The sequence below is a fragment of the Pygocentrus nattereri genome, chromosome 13 (assembly GCF_015220715.1).
Source record: "Pygocentrus nattereri isolate fPygNat1 chromosome 13, fPygNat1.pri, whole genome shotgun sequence".
Taxonomy (NCBI): Eukaryota; Metazoa; Chordata; class Actinopteri; order Characiformes; family Serrasalmidae; genus Pygocentrus; species Pygocentrus nattereri.
In genome coordinates this window covers 15,703,551-15,725,121 of record NC_051223.1, presented here as the reverse complement: position 1 = coordinate 15,725,121, position 21,571 = coordinate 15,703,551, and the positions used below count along the sequence as shown (strand labels likewise).

At 38.8% G+C, this 21,571-nt stretch overlaps 1 protein-coding gene across 1 annotated transcript in view; it reads right to left on the bottom strand.

Annotated features, from left to right (window-relative positions):
* Window positions 1-21,432, bottom strand: part of pcgf5b (polycomb group ring finger 5b) — a 47,479-nt gene extending 26,047 nt beyond the window's left edge. The window contains exons 1-5 of the mRNA XM_017681937.2: window positions 21,292-21,432; window positions 18,820-19,150; window positions 14,662-14,758; window positions 2,162-2,217; window positions 1,949-2,008 (exon numbers count right to left, since the gene is read on the bottom strand). Of these exons, the coding sequence (XP_017537426.1) occupies window positions 1,949-2,008; window positions 2,162-2,217; window positions 14,662-14,758; window positions 18,820-19,102 (496 nt within the window). The 5' untranslated portion in view covers window positions 19,103-19,150; window positions 21,292-21,432. The remainder of the gene's footprint in view (window positions 1-1,948; window positions 2,009-2,161; window positions 2,218-14,661; window positions 14,759-18,819; window positions 19,151-21,291) is intronic.
* Between the last annotated feature and the right edge of the window lie 139 nt (window positions 21,433-21,571).

Genomic DNA, 21,571 nt, shown 5'->3' with positions numbered 1-21,571 from the left:
TTTATTGTAGTCCAAACTGTATTTAACAGTATTTGCTGAGTTACATTACAAGACACATGTAAACATTAAAGTCTAATGGGAAAGAAATAAACATAATTTTATATATTTCGGCTGTGATCAAATTCCCTGGTTTAGAATTTCTATTCACTCGCAACTGAACTACTAATTAAAGCAAATGTTTATGTGCACAACATTACAACATTGAGGTACTATTGAGGTACAGCTCTCGTGCTAACCATCATGCAAGTTATCTAGCTAACGCTATCAGTCACTTCATGCGATGCTAATATGCCAAGGTCACCTACAGTTACAAAAACCATGAACTGTTATTTGAATATTAAAGGAATCTTTATGTACTGCTTCACTATAAATCACTCCCATTGTTTATTTAATCTACTTTTTGTACCCATTAACATTACAGCAGACCTAGCAAGGATGCTAGCTAGCTAGTTCACTGGTGTTGTATAGAGTATCTATCAAAATAAGCAAAATGAAACATTAAAATCTGGTTGAAAACATTAAAAACACAAATTAAGTTAATGTGCATCACTGTTTCTTTGCAGTTGCTCTGTATAACAAAGGATGGCAAGAGATTGTAAAAATGAAATTATGTCCACCATAATAGCTGAAGCTTTTTCCAGGCTGATGATGTGTTTCCTGTTGCTATTTCACATGCGCACTAAGATGTAGGGGAAAAATCTAAAAGGTCTTATACAATTCAATTAAATCAGTTTGGGATTTATCCAAAATGGGTTGCTTCTAATGAATATAAAGACAAAGTATATTTTTATGTTTTTTAAATACGTTTTATGTAAAATATTTGCTTAATATCTGTGATGGCCACACTTTGAGTGTAGTTACATGTATCAGGATGCAAAATTACTTTCTTTGTGTTTTTTATCACTATATAAAAGAAGCAGCCAGAAGATCCCTTGTTACTGGATGCTCTATGATGCCACTGCAACAACCACGATTACAGATCAGTTGCAGCAGTAACTTGTACATGACAAATGTCCAAATGATTAGTTTATCCTCTGTTTTGTGAGGTTAGCATCTCCCAAAGCAGCTGAAACAGGGTTACAGCCATCATACAACATGTTTGAACCTATAAAGCTTATTATAAAGTTCATTTCTTGAATGAGGGGGTGGACCTGTCTGTGCTACTAATGCGATTTCAAAAGGATGGAGCCTTTTTCTTGCTTGAAGAAGACACTGCCTTTGTTTGTTTTTCTCTTTTTCATGGTGTGTAAACCTTTTGAACAATACTAATATTCAGAGATAATCTGTGTTCCGTTCGCTATGCACAGTTTATTGTGTCATTTGCTGATGCAATTGGTGTGTAATGGCCTTAAGAGTAAAACATAAAGGTGACTAAAGTGTGAAGTATATCCCTATTCATATGTGTGACAACTTTGAGACATCACATTATTAAAGCAGAACAGTAGATAAAAACCAGGAACAGCTGCATTTTTTGCCTCAGTATTAAAAGGTTAATGGGTCAGCAGAGAACATAAGCCATAGTTTAGTTATCTGGAACTAATTGAGTGTTTCTCCCACATACCTCGGTGCGTTAAGATGAAGAGAGATCTAATCAGAGCTCCTTCGAGAGGGCTGTCAGACAGCAGCTGTCTGCTGTCACCTTTATATTCCAAATTTAACACCCCCTCTTGCACCTACACAGCTGTGTGTCTCAACAATAGGCTCTCAGTCAGCCTAATCCTTCTGTCTGTGTACATATGTGATAGTCAACAGGCACGTAGCTTATACGCCACATACGGCTCCATCTGGATGCTCTCAATGGCATCTTCTGATGCTGTGTGAGGGGCTTTATTATTCAAAGGAAAACTGTAAGAAAAAAAGGGCTGTGCATCTGAGCCAGAGAAACACTTATGGCTACTGGGTTATCAGAAAGGATTTCTCTGAATTTTAAGTGAAAAAACATACTCACCATCGGCATTTTCTTTTGACTTGTTCCTTTTCCAGAATTCAATCTCCCGTTGTTGTTCCCCTGAACATTAAGCGAGTAAGTGAGAGAGAGAGAGAGAGAGAGAGAGAGAGAGAGTACATAACTTAGGAAACAGCTCAGCCCACTGCCTCATCAGTGACACAGAACATTGCTGTCATTTACTTCCAAAACACAATTTAAGAGCCATACACTTACTTTCTCTAAGGCCAGGCACAAGCTTGAATATGATTTCCTCTAAAGTGTTGTCCAACCTTTGTAAACAAAGAGATAAAGAAAGGAGCAAAAAGAAAAGAGAAGTGACTCGAGCTGCAAGGACATAAGCTTGTCACAGTCATAACATTTTACTTGATGATTAACTGCCACATAAATCACTGTCACTTAATGATTTAATTGTCTTGTATTAAAACAGAAGTCTGATTAGCTTTCATTCAACCTCGCAGTCAATACTCCTAACTGACTACAAACACAGCTCAACCTCAAATAAACTAACATTACTCACCTCACCGCTGCCCTCTAAGGACGTTTTGCTACTGCACACTCTAAAACAAAAACTGACCCAAATGGGAATCAACAGAACTTAGACAGTTCTAGTTCGAATTCATTTTCCACCTTTGAAACAAATGAAACAACTTCAAAATAATTACAATTAATTGTTTTACTGTTCATTTAATGCAACTGTAAAGCATCTAATTAGACTAATTAGACACCTTGTAGTAGTGGCTGGTATGGGCAAACATTTATATTATAGTGCAATTAAAAAGTTTCTGATGGTTTCATACCATTTACCATGTTGTGTCCCTTTTAGTTCTTTAAATAAACCCCTTTTTGTAGATTAACAGTGGCTTACTATTCTAGGATGTCCCTTCACTTTTCGATACTGCAGCGTCCCACCACTGGTTTGTGCCGCCATGGGAGTGCAGGAGGCGTGGCCATACAGAGTGGCTGCATTGAGGAGGCTTTTGGGAAGCGCTGCCTTAGAGAGACTGTCTTTGTAAATAAGGTGTTGTTAGCTTTATGATGTGCACTTGTGGTGCTTGTGGTATTACAGAAGTGGCCTGCCTGCTATTTTCAGGTGCTGCCTGTTCAATAAAAGAGCATTTGCCTTTAAAGGACAATTTTCCTGCCTGTTCTTCTTCGCTGACGACACAATATGAACAACCAAAGTGAACCTGAAATATTTTTAATGTGTAAAGTAGTAAAACAAACATATCTATATGCTGACGACACCCAGTTATTCATTTCTATTCCTTCTGAAGATCAAGACTCTGTAGACAGACAAACCAGCTGTGTGTCAGATATTTCTCAGTTGATGTCGCAAAGTTTTCTACAATTAAATCATGAAAAAACTGAATTACTGATCGTTGGTACAGAAACTCAGAGAAAAATGATTTTTGAGAAGCTTGGTTCTTTAGCTTCATATACCAAACCTGAAGTACGAAATCTGGGTTTGATATTAGACTCTGAGCTTTTTTCACCCCGCATGTAAACATGCTCACTAAAGTATCATTTAAATTTTACATTAAATTTTATCATTTAAGAAATATCATAAAAGTTTGGCCTTTTCTATCTCAGAGCAACACAGAGAAACGTGTTCATGCATTTGTTACAAGTAGACTTGATCGCTATAATGCACTTCTTACTGGACTTCCTAAGAAAACTACATATCCCTTACAACTTGTACAAAACGCAGCAGCTCGCATCCCAACAAAAACAAAACAGAAAGATCACATCACTCCCGTTTTGAAAGAACTGTACTGGCTGCCTGTATCATTCAGGATAGATTTCAAGGTTCTGCTACTAGTCTTTAAAGCTCAAAACAACCCTAAAGCACCTGCTTGCATCACAGAGTGTCTGTCTCTTTATGTTCCGGCATGTAATCTAAGATCTGCAGATAGTGGCCTTCTACAGATACCCTCTGTAAAATACAGAAAACATGGAGAAGCCTCTTAGTTATTATGCTTCTAAACTGTAGAACTCAATTTCACCTTTTATTGTACAGTCAAGCTCAGTGCTCACTTTTAAAAAGCAACAAAAAATGTATCTCTTTAAATGACCATTTAATTAAAGCTGAATGTCTTGTGGTGTTTATCTTTTAATTTAATCTTCTTCTTTTTCTTCTGATTCTAATTAAATACTAATGATGATTTTATCACCTGTCTGTAAAGCACTTTGAGCTGCCACTGGCATGAAAAGTGCTATATAAATAAAAATATTATTAGACTGCTTGAAAAAGCATTCTATTGTTATCTCTCATAGTTCTTCTTATTCTTCTTCCGCATTTTTCTGCAATGCATACAGCCCGAACCACTTAATGTACAGACTCAGTTCAAACTGCATTTCAAAGGTCTCGGCGCTGTGACTTGAACTATGTATTTTTGGAGTCGATTGAATTGATAGTTTTTAATAGTTAATAATTAAGTTTAAAAATTATAAACCTCCCATAAGAATGAATGGCGGAATGTTCTAGAACTTCAAATTCTAACTGACATTGATGACGTCACAGCAGACCACTCAGTCTCACAGACGCAGCTTTAAAATCCTTAAACTTTCACCTAGAAACTCATTTTCACTTTTAAATGGTAGAGAAACTCATCCTTTCTGAAACCTCAAAATTTCTCATCATTTTATCAATTAGCTTTAGATTTATGAGCATTTGTTTGGCACTAGGCACAGAAAACTGCCCTATTCACTCCCATGTAAATTTCTCAAAATCAGAATCTACTTATTTCAAGATTTTTCTCTGTGTTTAACTTGTCATAACTCAGACACTTTCTTCTCAATACACAAAACATTACACCAAAATAATCCTCTTATCTCACACCATCTATCCGGTTAAGCAATAGAGTAAACATTTCCCGAGTTATGACTGTTTGTTCAGAGGGTGCAAATCGGACTCAAACAAGGCTTCTCCACTAAGAGCTGCATAATAAGAGTGATGGTTAATTTGAATGACTCCCCCCACCCCCCCAAACGCATACATCTCTCCCTCTCACACACACCACACAAACACACAGACACATACCTAAGGAGGTGTTGTTCACCTACACAGAAACACACAGAAACACACACATACTTGCAGCTCTTTTCAAGCACTTCTCAGGTTCCTTCAGTAAATGCACATCTAGTTATTATTATTATTATTATTTTTATCCATGTTAGGCTAATGCCAACCCCAAAAGATCTGCAATCAATTTATCCTGTGACTCGAAGCAGACTACTTCAGATGCTGTGGAAGGTGATGGAGGGTCTGCTGCGCTTTCATTTTAACTTGAAGTGTAATTTGTTATTTGTAGCATACTGGTATAACTGCTCTGACAACATTCATATCTGAGGAAGAATTTTGACAATGCCTTCTATTACTTTCTTGCTTACTAGTTGGCTACCTTGCAAGTTACTGCCAGACATAAAGTGATACACTGCATTGTTCATACTCTCACAGAAAAACACAGAATCATTTGTATAATCAAGCAATGCTTCTGCTTTTCTCTGTAGGGTGTAAAAATATTATCATTAGCTAACAAGTTTATCTCACCTTAATGAGCTTTCAACAAAGTAATTCTAAAAATAGCAATCGACACATCAGCATCCCATTCTAGATCACATTCTGGTGCACTTATTAAAGACTTATCTTTACCTAGAAGAGTGAACAATTTGTTAACACCCTAAATGGCTGTGGCCCACTGGCAGTTTCTATAAGCTAAGACAACACCCTCGAATACCATTAGGTCCTATTGGTACCAATCTTAAGCAGGTGCCCAAAACTATAAACCTGGAACCTTATGGACCGACTGCCAATAGAAAGCTTAGCTTCCAGCTTTTTGTGCAATGGAAAAACACCCGAAACATGTTATAACACCAAGACAGAAGATCAACGTTTGTTGATGGGTTTCAATAAATATGTTTTTTCTTTCTTTTATTTACACAAATTTGCCTAATCTCAATAACCGAAAATACACCAAATACACAGTCTTTTGTTGTCAGGTAAAATTTGATTGTGAAATGTATTAACTGTGGAGTATTACTGTGATCATTGAAATAATTGGGATCAGATGATTACAAAATAAGTGTAGATGAGCCACTGATTTCTTTTTACATTTTTGTTCACACCAGCACAGACACATGTGGAGTCACTAGCGCCGGACATTTCCAACTCTCACTCACCTTTTAATAAAGTCTTACTCGCACTTACATTCTGCCTCAAAGTCTCTCTGTGACACACTTAAACCCTTAAAATCCCAGGCTTATTACATACTAGGAGTGCAACAATTATTCGACGTAGTGGACTAAAATCGAGGACCAAACTAGTTGCCAACTTATTTAGTAGTCGATTAAATGGTGTCTTTCTGGCACTCACTAGTAACATTTTCACAATACCACTCACTGGAAAGTTAAAAACAGTATGATGGCAGCCTCAAAAACAAAATCCTCAAAAGTGTGGACTTAAACTCAGAAAAAAGGTTGTCAGTTGTGCTATTTGTAAAGCCGAGCTCAGCTGGCACGGGAGCATAACCTCCATGATGGAGCATCGTGACCTCACTATGAGCCAATCTATAACATTTTCTATTCCAAAAATTCAGGATCTCTTATATCGTTAATGGAGTTGGAACAGAGAAGTAACTGTTAATCAAAGCGACCCTGTTCACTTTCCAGATAACGCTTACAGTTTTAAACACTGCACTGTCATCTTAGCGTCGAGGCCACCGGTGTGTTCAAAGTCAGCAAACACAGGAGAATGATTTAAATTTACAATTTATGATTACATTTTGTTTTTTATCTTAGTAGGAAAGTTAAATAAAACAGTGAAATATTGAATGATATTCATCTTTGTTGTTTAAAAGTTATTTGGTAATGTACTGATTCATAATCTGAATAATCGATTATTCATTTAGTAGATTATTATGTACAAAACACAAACTGGCTGAGCTTTTCTTAGGTTATGGAAGTGTGTAGTGAAACTTTGGACCTGGCCATTTGAGGGGTTAAAGAGAGCCCATATCATGGAAAACTGAATTCTCCTTACTGTTTTTGAAATAAAGGAGTTTGAAGTAATATGTAAACACTGTTAAAGTCTATATAGTCCCTATAAGCAAGCTAAACTGCAAAAGCAAAAATTTATTTTTCACAAGAACCAACTCATTAACATATATCCACCTATTTAGCCTACAGCAGTTATAAGCCTCATCCATTATAAGGAGTGTTGCGGCTCAGTGTTTTTTGAATGTGACAAAATACCAGACAGCCAATCAGAACAAAATCCATGTATTTTAAGGGATAAAGAGAGGTCAATAAAAATCAATTATAACTATTACTTGATACACAAAACCACACACATTTTATATGGACCTCAGGGGGCAAAATAAAATACAAGAAAAATGTAGGATATGGGCCAGCTAGACAGCTAGCCATCATCAATGGAGCAGTGAAATGTTTTTCTATCCTGTGTTGAAGGCTTTAGATGAAAATCTGTAATCAAGATATTTACGAATCAGGTATAACCTGATACCACAATCAGTAATCAGCGTAACTTGCTGTGTTAGGCTACTCTGTGGAGCAAACAGAAAGTGAATGCTGCTTAAAACTTTAATGTTATCAATGTCTCGATAACACTGGATTTCTACAGATGAAATCACAGTTTAAAGCACCAAATTAAATTTTGACATCAACATTGAGTGAGGAGATGGTGATCGCTGAGCAGAAAGCGTTTGGAATTTTCCGCTTCATTAAGAGTGAATCCGTCGTAAATGTGCAATGTGATTTTGTCAGCAGTGAACCTCCAACGGCTCAGAGTGTTCGCCATTGATTCCACATTGGGCTATCTCCAAAATCGCATTGAAAGAGCTGTGAGTACAGAGACCCCCGACATACTCAATTGAGTATGGGATGAACTTGACTATTGTGTTGATGTTGTCCATACAGCTGGAGGAGGTTCATATTGAACACTTGTAAAATTACAAAATAAACTGAATGCTCATTTGAACCATTTACAATTTACTACATTGTTCTGTAATGATTTACAAGTGACAACAGTACACTCTGCTCTCCACAGCACAGTGTCAACCCTCAGCAGCGCTGCTCTGTGAAGCTACGTTACATAAGTTAGGTTATGCGGTGGTAAAATAAGTTAAATACAACCATTTTTTATGTAAGCTAATTACTTTTTAAAGCTGAGTACATTTACATTTATGCTGTCGGCAGATATTCCTATCCAGAGCAACCTAATATTTAATCATGTTATAGAGGCAAATGTAGCGATAGGAGTCTTGCCCAAGGACTGTTTTCAGTATCACACTGTGTACTTGCATGGGAAAGGAATCAAACCTAGTTTGCCTCATGGAGAACAGCGGTATCGTGCACTAAGCTACACCATCTGGTGCGTACTTACATGTGTTTAATGACACAGCTTATATTCTAGCCAAGGTGAATCTTGTGCTCAGTATAATTGACTGAAGATTATTCTATCATAACATCATCACACACTGTGTTGTCTGCCTGGCTTATTATGATTAGACTAACAAGTAATCTATAGTGAAGGAAGCATAAATTAGTAACTTCTATGGCCTGGTTACATGTAATGGTTAAATCTGCTGTCAACATAGTTGCGTCTGTTTACGGTTTTGCTTTAATAGTGAAAATACGCTGTAAAAGAATTCTTTCATATCTACAAAATGGTAACTTTACAGGAGATGGAAAAAACCTACTTAACTTTCAATGCAAGTCAATAGAATCAGACATTCTTCCAAGTTATTTTAGGCCATTTCTTTAGTTCCATTCATCTTCAATTTACATACAATGTAAAGAGCAACAGGCATTTTCAGATTATGTCAAAAACTGAAAAATGACAAAAAATGGAGATACAAGGTTCTGACTGCAGCGATATGCAAATAAACAATTTAATAGGAGATAAGTTGCTGCCTGCTCAGAACTCTGGGGGCGTGTCAGAACATATAAGGGTGAAAGTGGCATCTCCCTGGCAACGTAAACAACCAGGATGCAGTTGAGCACAACACCACTCACAATGCTAGAGACAGCCTTATGTGTTTGATTTTGAAAAACAAGATCCCTCCCTGCAGGAACCAGACCCCTTCGCTCTACTCTGTTGGTCTCTGAATAGCAAGGAAAAAGGGCAAAATGGAGCACAATCTGTCTACTGGTTATTTTAGAGATTTAATTACACGTTACAGATAATGTTGGAGAATGCAGATTTTCATTTTATGACAGATCACAGATGTATCATGTTTGGTATTCAAACGCTAAGCAGCACTGATATTATATCCATAATCTGTAGCTAGCTAGCTGACTGCAGGACCGAGCTTTAGAAACTGAGGTTACACAAGCTCCTGTTATGATTCGACACAGTTGTATTTGTGGACACTGTGAATAAATTTCTTGTGTGTCTTATTCTGCTGAAAGGTATGATGGCCCTCCCCCATCACTCAAATCTTGCCAGTGTGAATGTCTGTTAACTAATGTAACAGAACTAGCGGTTAACAAGCTCCTCCAAGCACGTTGAGCTGTCCAGTGATACTCCATTAGCCTCAGCTTGAAAAGATGTGGTGGTGCTTCTTACGTCTCGGAGGAAGCATGTGCTAGCGATCACCCTCCCAGCCAAGGGGAGACCTAGCTGGCAGGTGGAACTGGCCTCAACTATATTGGGGAGGAATGGTGTTGACGTAACATTTTATTCATGCAGAAATTATGAACATTATTATTATTATAAAGTAAACTAAAAAGTGCATCATTATAAGATTATTTTAACAATGTAGGTCTAATATATGCATAGATGAGTGGTACTAACTGCTCTTTAAGTTTTAATTTATTTATTTATTTTTACTACCTCAATAAACCACCTAAATAAAATCATGGGGTCTAACCAGAAAAAGTTATGGTCCCTACCTTTTCTCACTCTCTCTGTCCTCTCTTCCTTTCCTTTGACTTTTAAAAGCCACTTAGTTATGTTGAATTACGTCTATATGCAACATGATTCCATACGATAGCTTAGTAATATATAGCTTGTACATCTAAAAAAGGATGATCTATACTTAGTGTCTGCAGGCTTCTCTATACACACTACACACCAAAAAGGAGCAGAGCATTAGTAGGGTAATACTGGTACCTGTATACATAGGATTAAGCTTGTTATTAAATTTCCTGTTTTAAACACCTCAGTTTTACATGTCATAGTGGGCATGACATTAGCTTTAAACATATGATAAATTACAACCCCAATTCTAATGAAGTTGGGATGTTGTGTGAAACATAAATAAAAACAGAATGTGATGATTTGCAAATCCTTTTCAACCTATATTCAACTGAATACACTACAAAGACAAGATATTTAATGTTCAAACGGATAAACTATTATTTTTCGCAAATATTCACTCATTTTGAATTTGATGTCTGCAACACGTTCCAAAGAAGTTGGGACAGGGGCATGTTTACCACTGTGTTACATCACCTTTCCTTTTAACAACACTCAATAAGCGTTTGGGAACTGAGGACACTAATTGTTGAAGCTTTGAAGGTGGAATTCTTTCCCATTCTTGCTTGATGTACAACTTCAGTTGCTCAACAGTCCGGGGTCTCCATTGTCGTATTTTGCACTTCATAATGCGCCACACATTTTCAATGGGAAACAGGTCTGAACTGCAGGCAGGCCAGTCTAGTTCCTGCACTCTTTAACTACGAAGCCACGCTGTTGTAACACGTGCAGAATGTGGCTTGGCATTGTCTTGCTGAAATATGCAAGGACGTCCCTGAAAAACACGTTGCTTGGATGGCAGCATATGTTGCTCCAAAATCTGTATGTACCTTTCAGCATTAATGGTGCCTTCACAGATGTGCAAGTGGGCACTAACACACCCCCATACCATCAGAGATGCTGGCTTTTGAACTTTGCACTGATAACAATCCGGACAGTCCTTTTCTTTTTTCCTCTTTAGCCCGGAGAACACGACGTCCATGATTTCCAAAAACAATTTAAAATGTGGACCACAGGACACTTTTTCACTTTGCGTCAGTCCATCTCAGATGAGCTCGGGCCCAGAGAAGCCGGCAGCGTTTCTGGGTGTTGTTGATATGTGGCTTTCGCTTTGCATGGCAGAGTTTTAACTTGCACTTGTAGATGGAGCGGAACTGTGTTCACTGACAGTGGTTTTCTGAAGTGTTCCTGAGCCCATGTGGTAATATCCGTTACAGAATGATGTCGGTTTTAATGCAGTGCCACCTGAGCGATCGAAGGCCACGGGCATTTAATGTTGGTTTTCTGCCTTGCCGCTTACTTGCAGAAATTTCTCCAGATTCTCTGAATCTGTTGATGATATTATGGACTGTAGATGATGAAATCTCTAAATTCCTTGCAATTGCATGTCGAGAAACGTTGTTCTTAAACTGTTGGACTATTTGCTCATGCAGTTGTTCACAAAGTGGTGAACCTCACCACATCCTTGCTTGTGAATGACTGAGCCTTTCAGGGATGCTCCCTTTATACACAATCATGACAATCACCTGTTTTCAGTTAAACTGTTCACCTGTGGAATGTTCCAAACAGGCGTTTTTTGAGCATTCCTCAACTTTCCCTTTTGTTGCCCCTGTCCTTTGGAATGTGTTGCAGGCATCAAATTCAAAATGAGTGAATATTTGCAAAGAACAATAAAGTTTATCTGTTTGAACATTAAATATCTTGTCTTTGTAGCATATTCAATTGAATATAGGTTGAAAAGGATTTGCAAATCGTCGTATTCTGTTTTTATTTATGTTTTACACAACGTCCCAACTTCATTGGAATTGGGGTTGTATCGTAATATACCAAAATGGCTTTTAAAAGTGTCCAACTTTGCTTGAAAACTGGATCCCACTTTACATAGCATGTTGAGTAACATTGGAACATTCTCTTATTTGAATCCTTCTCTTCATACCTCCTTATTTATCATAAAACTATTTCGATTTGTCAGAGCACTAGCCAAGTGCTCAGAGGAATTAGACTGATTTCAGATTACAACCAAGTATCAGTGTATCATGTATCATTACCCACATCAGTAATTGCAGGCCATTGAAAATTGCTAAATGACAAGTACCCTTGGGATAATTATTCATGATAGATGGAGGTGTATGCAAAAGTTTGGGCATCCCTGTTCAAATTAAGTTTTGTCACACACTCCTACACATTAAATACAGTTTCCTCAATTTAACATATTGGAAAAAATAAAACCTAAACTGTGGTTAGTGCTAAATTTATGACGTTTTAATTGTCAATATGTTAAACTCAGAAAAATTTTAGATTCAAGTGTGTTCCCTGTACAGGATACATTAACTTATTTTCACCGAGAAATGTATAAATTTAATAGGTTTTCAAGTTTTCAAACTTTTGCACATGACTGTATGTTGGCTCCAGTGACCCAAAGACCAAAGCAGCATGAAATTTATTCTTCCCATTTTACATGATGACCCACTTTTGCTGAGCTCACCCTAAATACAGAAGTTGCGGTTTGCAGCTATTGGAGCCACGGCACGTTCATTCACTCTGGCCAGTGGCAGAGAAGGCAGCACCTGTGTGTGTGTGTGTGTGTGTGTGTGTGTGTGTGTGTGTGTGTGTGTGTGTGTGTGTGTGAGCAGGGGGGCAGGGCTGGTGAGGGTTCACAGCTGAGACCAGAGTTACACTCAGCAGTCCAGCTGCTGGTTGGAACACATCCCTGCCAAGATCAAATTTACTGCATCCCCCACTCTGCCCTGCTCAGTGCCATACAACTGCAGCCAGAGGACTCAGCACTGATCTCTGTTAGCCAGAGGAAATCTTCACCAACTGTTCACAAAGTCACTGTTTTCCTGACCTGAGAGGTGCCTATGGGACAGGAGCAAACAGTGTAACTGAAACTTTAGCCTGAAGCTTAATCCACTCAATTTTCACCATAATGCACATAGTGCTAATTACTAGTGGGTGGTATACTGGTTCATATTGTATACCAATTGAAATTCTTTATGAGTTTGATCGTAACCATTACACCAGTATACCTCAAATAAGCACAGATAATGTAATGTACAAGCAGTGCAGACCTAGCTAGTAAATGCTGAGCCAATGATGTTTCGGTCAGGTTTTAAATGATAATGTCATGATTGGCCCCTCCCAGTTAGCCATGTGCTTTTGCTTTGGTCTTCCATGTGCTTTTATTTACGTGTCAATGTGCTTTAGTTTTTCTTCCCAGTCCGGCCCCCTTTTTTTCAGACTCCGCCCCAATTGTTACCACCTGTGTTTTCCACCTGTGCCCCGAATAAATCTTGCTTGTCTTTGTATATGCGTCCACCTCCTTATCACTCCACAACGTTACAGATAATGAAAACACAGTAGTCTCTCGATCACCTTCCACTGTCTAGTCTGTTGCATAAGAAGCAGTTCACTTTGTTTTCAAGGCAGCAGTGAAAGAATTACCAGTCTTTTGGGGTTAGCATTAGCCTAACATGGACAACCAGGGTATTTTCCTATTGTGCTGCCTGACTTGGTCAGCTGCACCAGACCAGCCATGTTCTTGTGACCCAGTGCGAGCAAATTCCAGCCATGGACAGGTAGTACTGATAGTGTGAAGGACTGTAATATTTTCCAAATTCCAGCAGTGTCTGATGGTCGGAGGGGCAAGCAAATAGGATGCATGTATGAGACAACTGACTAGATAAATTTGACGAAGCTAAAGTTGGCTTCTTATTTGAAAATCTCGTTCCACCTTAAATGGTGTGGCATTCACATTCAAGCACCTGTACAGATGCGAGAATGTAACTGCTGCTCTATTTACGGTTGAAATAAATTACAGTGAACAAAATGTTTAAAAGATTGCATAAAAATATTAAATTGTTATAAAAAAGTGAAGGGCCATCCCAGAATAATAAGACAGTGTTCATGATGAAAAATACAAATCACAGCTCAATAACAAACCAGTTGATCAAATACACTTGACTTTGGAGTGGAATGTTATGCAAAAATTTAGAATAATGGGTGACTTTCTTGTAATAATTCAATGGACAAATGTTATCAGATGAGTTTCTCAGGTGCGAAACTCTTTAATATTCATCAAGGACCCATATCATGGAAAACCAACTTTTCCTTTTTTTTCTCTCCAGTCCATAAAATCGCTATATTGAAACAAAGCTTCCAAAAACAGCTCATTCAGAATCTCGTTTTACATTTACATATATCCATTCAGACTATTTAGACTATGGTGCAGCCTCACTCATCCATAATGAAGTTATAAACAGTGCTTCAGTCAGGACTGCTTTTTGAATGAAGCTCAGTAGAAGGCAGCCAATTAGGACAGAGCTGATTTATATGTAGAGCAGTCTTAATACCACAGTAACAAATCAAAGGGACAAAGAGAGTTTGGGAAATGGTTAAGAAAAATGAATGACTGTTTTTGATACATACAGCCACACAAACATCATATGTGGACTTATGAGAGAAAAACGTGGGACATGAGCCTTTTAATTATACTTTTTAGAAAATAACACAGACTCTTCTAACTTATAGAAGTTCTGAGACACACTTCTATAACCTAAGAATAGTTCAACTAGCTTGCACTGAAGTCCCTGTAATTACTGAATAACAAGTCTTAGTATGTAATAAGCCTGAAATTTTAAGAGGTTAATTATCACACTCAAAAGAAAAGTCTGTAATCTCTTCTTTTTTTACTAACAGGTGATAAGTGCAGTCTTACCTTAACATTTCCAGGGGGTTTGTTTCATGCACCTGGATACCACACTTGGGACACTCATTGCTGTCTTCAAAATGCTGGACAATGCAACTTTTGCAAACTGAAAAGAACAGAGAGAGGGGAGATATGAAACTTAGCTAAAAAACATTGTTTACTATTCATAAATAAACATGGTTGACAAAACAAGTTTTATCCTTCTGATTATCTGTTTATTAAACGACAGAAACAACAGCAATGCATGCAATTATATGGAGCATTCAACTCCAGCTTTCTGGGAGAAACTTGAGCCACACATCTTCTGAGCAAATCTCGGTTTTATCAGCATTTAAACATCTGTAAAACTGCATACTGTGATTGCCTATATTTCCTGTTTGAGTTTTACAGGGGTATGAAATTGCAGAGTATCTGCAGCTGTAAGGCTGAAATCTGCATATCTGCTGTGGTGAGGACACAAGGGAAAGTGAGGGAAAAGTGAAACGGAGCCTGTGGCCTGGCAGCGAGATAAAGGCCCAGCCTGGCCAAATCTGCACCTATCATATAACTCCAGCCAACCGCAGCACTGCACAACTACCTTGATGTTCGCACACACACACACACACACACACACGCGCGCACACACGCACACACGCACACACGCACACATAGACTGTTTTATACACTATCTGAGGTGGTCATACATGTCCTGCTTGCATTATATACACATACATTCACACGTACATAAATTTGCATATGAAGAGTTTTGCTCGCTGCAAAATGCATTACAGGATTTTATTTATTCATGACATTTTTCATATATTGCTATTGGCTTTACACAAATATGAAATATCAATGCTATTTTATGATTACCAGCCTCATAGAGAAATAACAATGGTCTTTGCATTATATGTCAGCCGTTCTTTTTAAAAGCTCATTCTATAAAGCATTTCGGAATGAAACTCTTCACACATACAAAAACATGTACCTCTGTTTTTGTCAATATAGATTGTTTTATACCACTCGAACATTTCAGTTGTCTGTCAGTTGAGTCATATTTTCATAATGAATGGATTTTTTAATGTAAGCCAATGTAATGAGATCATTCCATTTCCAGGTCATTTTGGAGCATTATGATTGGTCCATTCATCATGAAATTTAGACACAGTATTAAGGGCTAGACTCAAATGATCTAGAAAAATAAAAATTGCAGCACTATGCTAGTACCTATATGTACTGAAAAATTTCTAAGCCTAAATCTGACCTTATTTTCAGTAACCAAGAAAAGCTATTGCTCTTTCAATTTAAAAAAAATACAAATTTAATTTACATAAAAAGCATTTTACAAAGTCAGCCCTGACTGTCCTACAAAGCCAGGGAATTTTTGACATAGTTAGGACTCACACATTAACATCTTCATTAATACTGTCTCATATAGTAATGAAGCTACTATTGTAGAACTGTAAGTTAAATGTTGTAAAAAGCACATACTTCTCTTTGAGAGTAATCTCAGCAATGTCAAAACAGCACCAGACACAATCAGGTCAGCAATATATAGAATGGTCTGGAAGAGTGGGGTAAAATATAGGGCAAATTAGCCCCTTGAGCAAATTGCTATGTGTGCATAACTGCCTGGCTGTATGCTAGGGGATTGACCTATACATCATGCACGACCATTCAGGGCCCTACTGTCATATCCATTCGTCCATGATAAGAAGTCAGTATTACAACTGAGCACTGATGTCTGCACAAAACATTGGCATTCACGGCAAGCGTATCGGTTAAGCAATAACAAGCTACGTACAAACGATGACAGTAACACTAGAGGATTAGCTCCACTCATTCATACCAACGCACTCTGTATTGGAAGATTAGCTAAAACAAATTTTCTGGTCAAATGCAAGACATGGTAAAACAGAAGCCTTGATGTTTTCTTCCATTCAAGTTTGTTGAAAGATAAGCAACTGACTCCTACAAACAAATGATCTGAACAAAAAAAGCTCATTCAAGGAGGAGGATATTTGTTGTCATGGTGACTAAGGCTGCAGATAACTTGTGCTCACCCTGATGACTGGAGATGTGTCATTTCTGAGAGTGAGCTTTCACCTTTCCCATTTCACTCCATCAAACACATACATACCTGACACACGCCACTAAACATACACCAATCTCAAAATCATGAATAAATATTTACTATCAGTGAACACCTACTGATGGATCAGATTACTTTTCCATCCAATCTCATATTCAAATCTTTCCTTATTATCATAACTGTTAGAGGTGGTGCAGATCCAATACCCACTGTCGGTACTGGGCCAACATTAGCAAACAGGATGCATTAAATATCGAAAGCGGAAAAAAATCTGATCTGATTCTCAAGTAAAAGGTGACTGTTGGTACAGCCCTTCAGCACCTACACTACTTTTCCAGAAGTATTCACTCACCCATCCAAATCATTGAATTCAGGTGTTCCAATCACTTCCATGGCCACAGTTGCATAAAACCAAGCACCTAGGCATGCAGACTGCTTCTACAAACCTTTATGAAAGAATGAGTCACTCTCAAGAGCTCAGCGAATTCCAAACTTCATGTGGCCTTCAGATTAGCTCAAGAACAGCGTAGAGAGGTTCATTGAATGGGTTGCCATGGCCGAGCAGCTGCATCCAAGCCTTACATCACCAAGCACAATGCAAAGCGCCAAATACAGTGGTGTAAAGCACCACCACTGGACTCTAGAGCAGTGGAGATGGATTCTCTGGAGTGAAGAATCACACTCCATCTGACAATCCGATGGACGAGTCTGGGTTTGGCGATTGCCAGGAGAACAGTATCTGTCAGACTGCTTTGTGCCAAGTGTAAAATTTGATGGAGGGGGGATTCTGGATTAAGAATGGGATCTCACTCAATTCACACAAAGTGTGAAGGAAGATGAGTGAATACTTTTGGCAATATAGTATATAATAAAACAAAATTTGTGGTCGCTATGTTTTTGCACTTTTGTCTCACTACATATACATTGTCTTCCTCTCAAGAGCAAAGCATGTTTCACAATACAGTGCACTATACAATAAATACATCTTCAAATACAATTTGAAGAGTATGAGTATGTATTTCTATATAAAATTTATATCACATTATTTAAATCATGGTGGCGCAGTGGGCCACGCAATCACCTCACAGTTAGAAGGGCCTGGGTTCCGTTCCCCACATGGGCAACCACAGTCCTTTCTGTGTGAAGAGTGCATACATATTTTTTTTAAATGCAGAATTTTTAAAATACATTTAAATACATAAGACTGGCGACCTGTCCAGGGTGTTTCCTGCCTTCCTGCCACCCAGTGACTGCTGGGATAGTCCCCAACTTCCCCCATGACCCAGAAGGATAAGTGGATTAGAAAATGTGTGGGTACGTGTGTGTGTATATAAATATATATAAAACGTAACATTTCACAAAAAAACAAAAAATGGTCAGAGAGAAAAAAAACATTTACAAATACATTTTTTTCTCCTACCTGAAGGAAATGGACTTTCGTACAAAGCTGGACATGAGTACACTTTTGTCTCATAAAGACCTATCTCAGGTAATCAAATCACCTATCATTTATCTATCATCATCCATTATCCATGCAGAAGGTAAGAAGTTTGTAACAGTACAACACAGGACGAACCTCTGCGTTAAGCAGTATGAGGAAGTAAGGCATGTGTAAAAAGTTTAATGCTACTTTGACAGAGGATGAGGATGGTTTAGGTGAGGAGAACCCTAAGTCAGGTTTTGCTTAGGGAAGGTTAGAACCAGCATTGTGTATCGGAATAAACTGAAAACCAAAGTTTAAGCATATGCATTTATATTGGAAAAGAAATCATGCTATTGTGTATCTCTAGCAATCTCTGTTGTAGAACACAGAAGGCGTCGGCTTCTACAGCCATCCCCAGTAAAAGGCTATTGATTCCACAGAATTGTAACACTAACTATGTGTTTCATAAGAAATGTCCTTAGAGACAAAGAAAAAAAAGGATGTATTGCACAGGGCTGTCACAAGGACAGTGGCAGAAGACCACACAACACAACATGTTTCCCTCTTTATCCATTAGTATTCTCAGAGCTAAATTCCAGGCATTAGTGACACAGTCCTGGCTGTCCCTGACTGGAGCTTTAATGAACCATATGTGTCAAGGAGAGGCACTCACAGGTGTGCAGGCACTCAGTCACGGTAGTGGGCTTGATCAGGTATCCTTTACACACGTAACAGGTGATGAAGTGGTTAAAATCCTTGACTAAGTGTTTCCTCTGTGTGGTCATCTTCACCTGTTGCTGCAGGGCTGGTGGAGGGATATCGGCAAGATAGAGTATGGAGCTGATGAAGATATATGGAGTGAACAGCTGGAGATAGGGCTCAAAGCACTGCTCTGCCAGAGTGTGCCTTGCCTTTACTTCCAGGCATTTTGCGTTGAATGAAAAATACAATATCATGTGTGCTGCATTTTCAACATTGTGCTCCTCTGCTGAAGCCTTTTGTGCCTGTAGAAGAAAAAGAGACAAAAGTGCTTTAAAAAATAGGATTCACATTTACATGCTCTTACTTCTTCTCTTACTATTACAGCTCCAGCTGAACTTGATTTAACCCTGTATGTATTTATTACATCATTATTCAAATTTGCAGAAGGTGATTAATCCATTAATCATAAATGTGTTCATTGCAAAAGTTTAATTCAATGCTACAAATATATATAAAACACTGTAAGCATTCAATGTTGTAGGTGTCCCTGCAACACTGCAGATGAAAAGTCAGCAGTTGTGTTAATGCTCATATAGGCCTTTCTTAGTCTACACAATTATTTATCCTTTCAGTTAGCCTCAAATTTACTAACATATTTTATCCTTGGGGTCAGGAGGACTCCAGCGATTTAAACCGCCAGGAAATGGTGGGAAGTTTTGGTGGAAATGATGTTTCCCCCTCACCCATGTCATGTGGACTATCAGTGGTTCTCACCAGTGTGTGAAATACCCCCCTCGTATTCTGGAGGTCCCATCTTGGCTGGCGTATCCAGCGTTGGCTGGCTGCTAACTCAGCATAACCACTTTGATGCTAGCTTCAATGGCAACAAAATGTTTGGTTTAACAATTCTACTTTTTGTTGCTCTTTTCTAGTTTGTTAGCACTGTACCACACATTAATGTAGACCTCCTGTTTTGCCTTCAGTTTGACAAATGAGTCATAATTCACTCTTTCTACCAATCTACTCAGAAATTGGGAATATTTTTAGATTTACAAATATGCTATGGTGTATTTGGTGGATTTTCTGAAGTATTCTGGCTAGAGTGCTACACTGAGGTAGACCAGTATTGCATCTATCATTAGTTAAGAATATCAAAGACAGAAGCTTGATGATTGTAGCTAAACATCGACCTATCCTTATATTTGAACCCCCCGCATTTCGTACCTTGGCTCTTGCAGTAACTATGTCATGTTAGGTTAGGGCCCTAAAGCCAACAAAGGTTGTTTGAAGATTATGAACCTGCATGTTGTAGCGGCATCATCCAAACAATCAAAACTGAAAACACATCATCATGTTCATTTTATGTTTACTCACTTGTCCCCATTAAATTGGGAAAAGTCAGGAAAAAATTATACCAATCATTTATTTAGAGGCATTAGACATTGAATGGGGCCATAGACAATAGACGAGATGATCAGCTTATCTTAACTAGAGAAATATGAAGGTTAGTCTTTCTTATTTCGAAAATTTTCGAAAAAGTCTGTCCTAACTATAGAAAATCTAGTGGAAAAACTTTGTGCCGTACAGGTGCGTGCTGCGTCATCCGGTCCTAAGCCCCGCCCCCCTCTCTCAAACCGAAACTGATGTTACTCTCAGACTGCGCTGACATTCACTGAACAACCACTAACTGACGTTTCATACAGCCCGCGGTTAAAACTGAGGAGAAAATGCATAGCAAGTATATTTAACCTGAACCTGAGTGTTTTGGTGTGTCGTAAAGGTAACGCTGGATAAATGGAGCAGGCTGCTCCATTAACACGAAATAACAATGTTTAAAATGCATTTTTGATTGCAGGGGGAAATCTTAATGGCACGCAAGTCTAGCACGATGAGCTCAAAGTTAGGCGAGAAAGACAAGCTTGCTAAAGTTTATCTAGCCCAGTTCAAGACCACAGTCGCTCCACAGTGGGCTGAAGGCTGAGAAACAGACATGTCATATTATCAACGACACTAAAACGACATAAACCGGTCCTCATTACACTGTTCAACACACGACGTGTGTGTCTATTAGCCTCCTGCTCTTCATAAGCATTAACATCGCCTGTTCGTCTGCAGTGGAAAGCTGTCATCCGCCTCTCCTGACTAGAGAACTGGCTACACTGAAGCGAACAGCGTGCTGAAGCGTAAACGTAACCTCTAAAGCCCGGCGTGCTAGCATCTGTGCGCCGCTCGGAGAGACGGAGGGAGAAAGGAAACGCTGACTAAACAGCTAACTATCACTAACCTGTCATGTAGCTGCGGGACTAACACATGCTCTCGGCAACTTGATCCTAGACACACGATACGGTCTCCCAGCCCACTCGAAACTTTAGCACCGAAAGGCACCGTGTGAAAGCCGAGACGCCACGGCATCGCCTCGGCCACTTTCAGAGCCTTTTCTTACCTCGTAAAAATCAGCAGTGCTCCTTCATGGTGGCGCGCGGTGTGATTTCGGCTGGGCTTTTGGGGGGTCGAGTTGGCTGTCACATGAGAAAGTAGGAGAGCAGAAATACGGAACTGGTTTTAGTGGAGGAGATGTATGTGTGTGTGTGTGGGGGGGGGGGGGGGGGGGGGGGGGTGAAAGGGGCGGAGGAGTTTGCAGCGCTTGTTTACGCATTGCTGCTTTCTTCACTCCCCAGCAGATCCTATACACTCTCTGATTGGACACAAACTAGGGCGCAGCC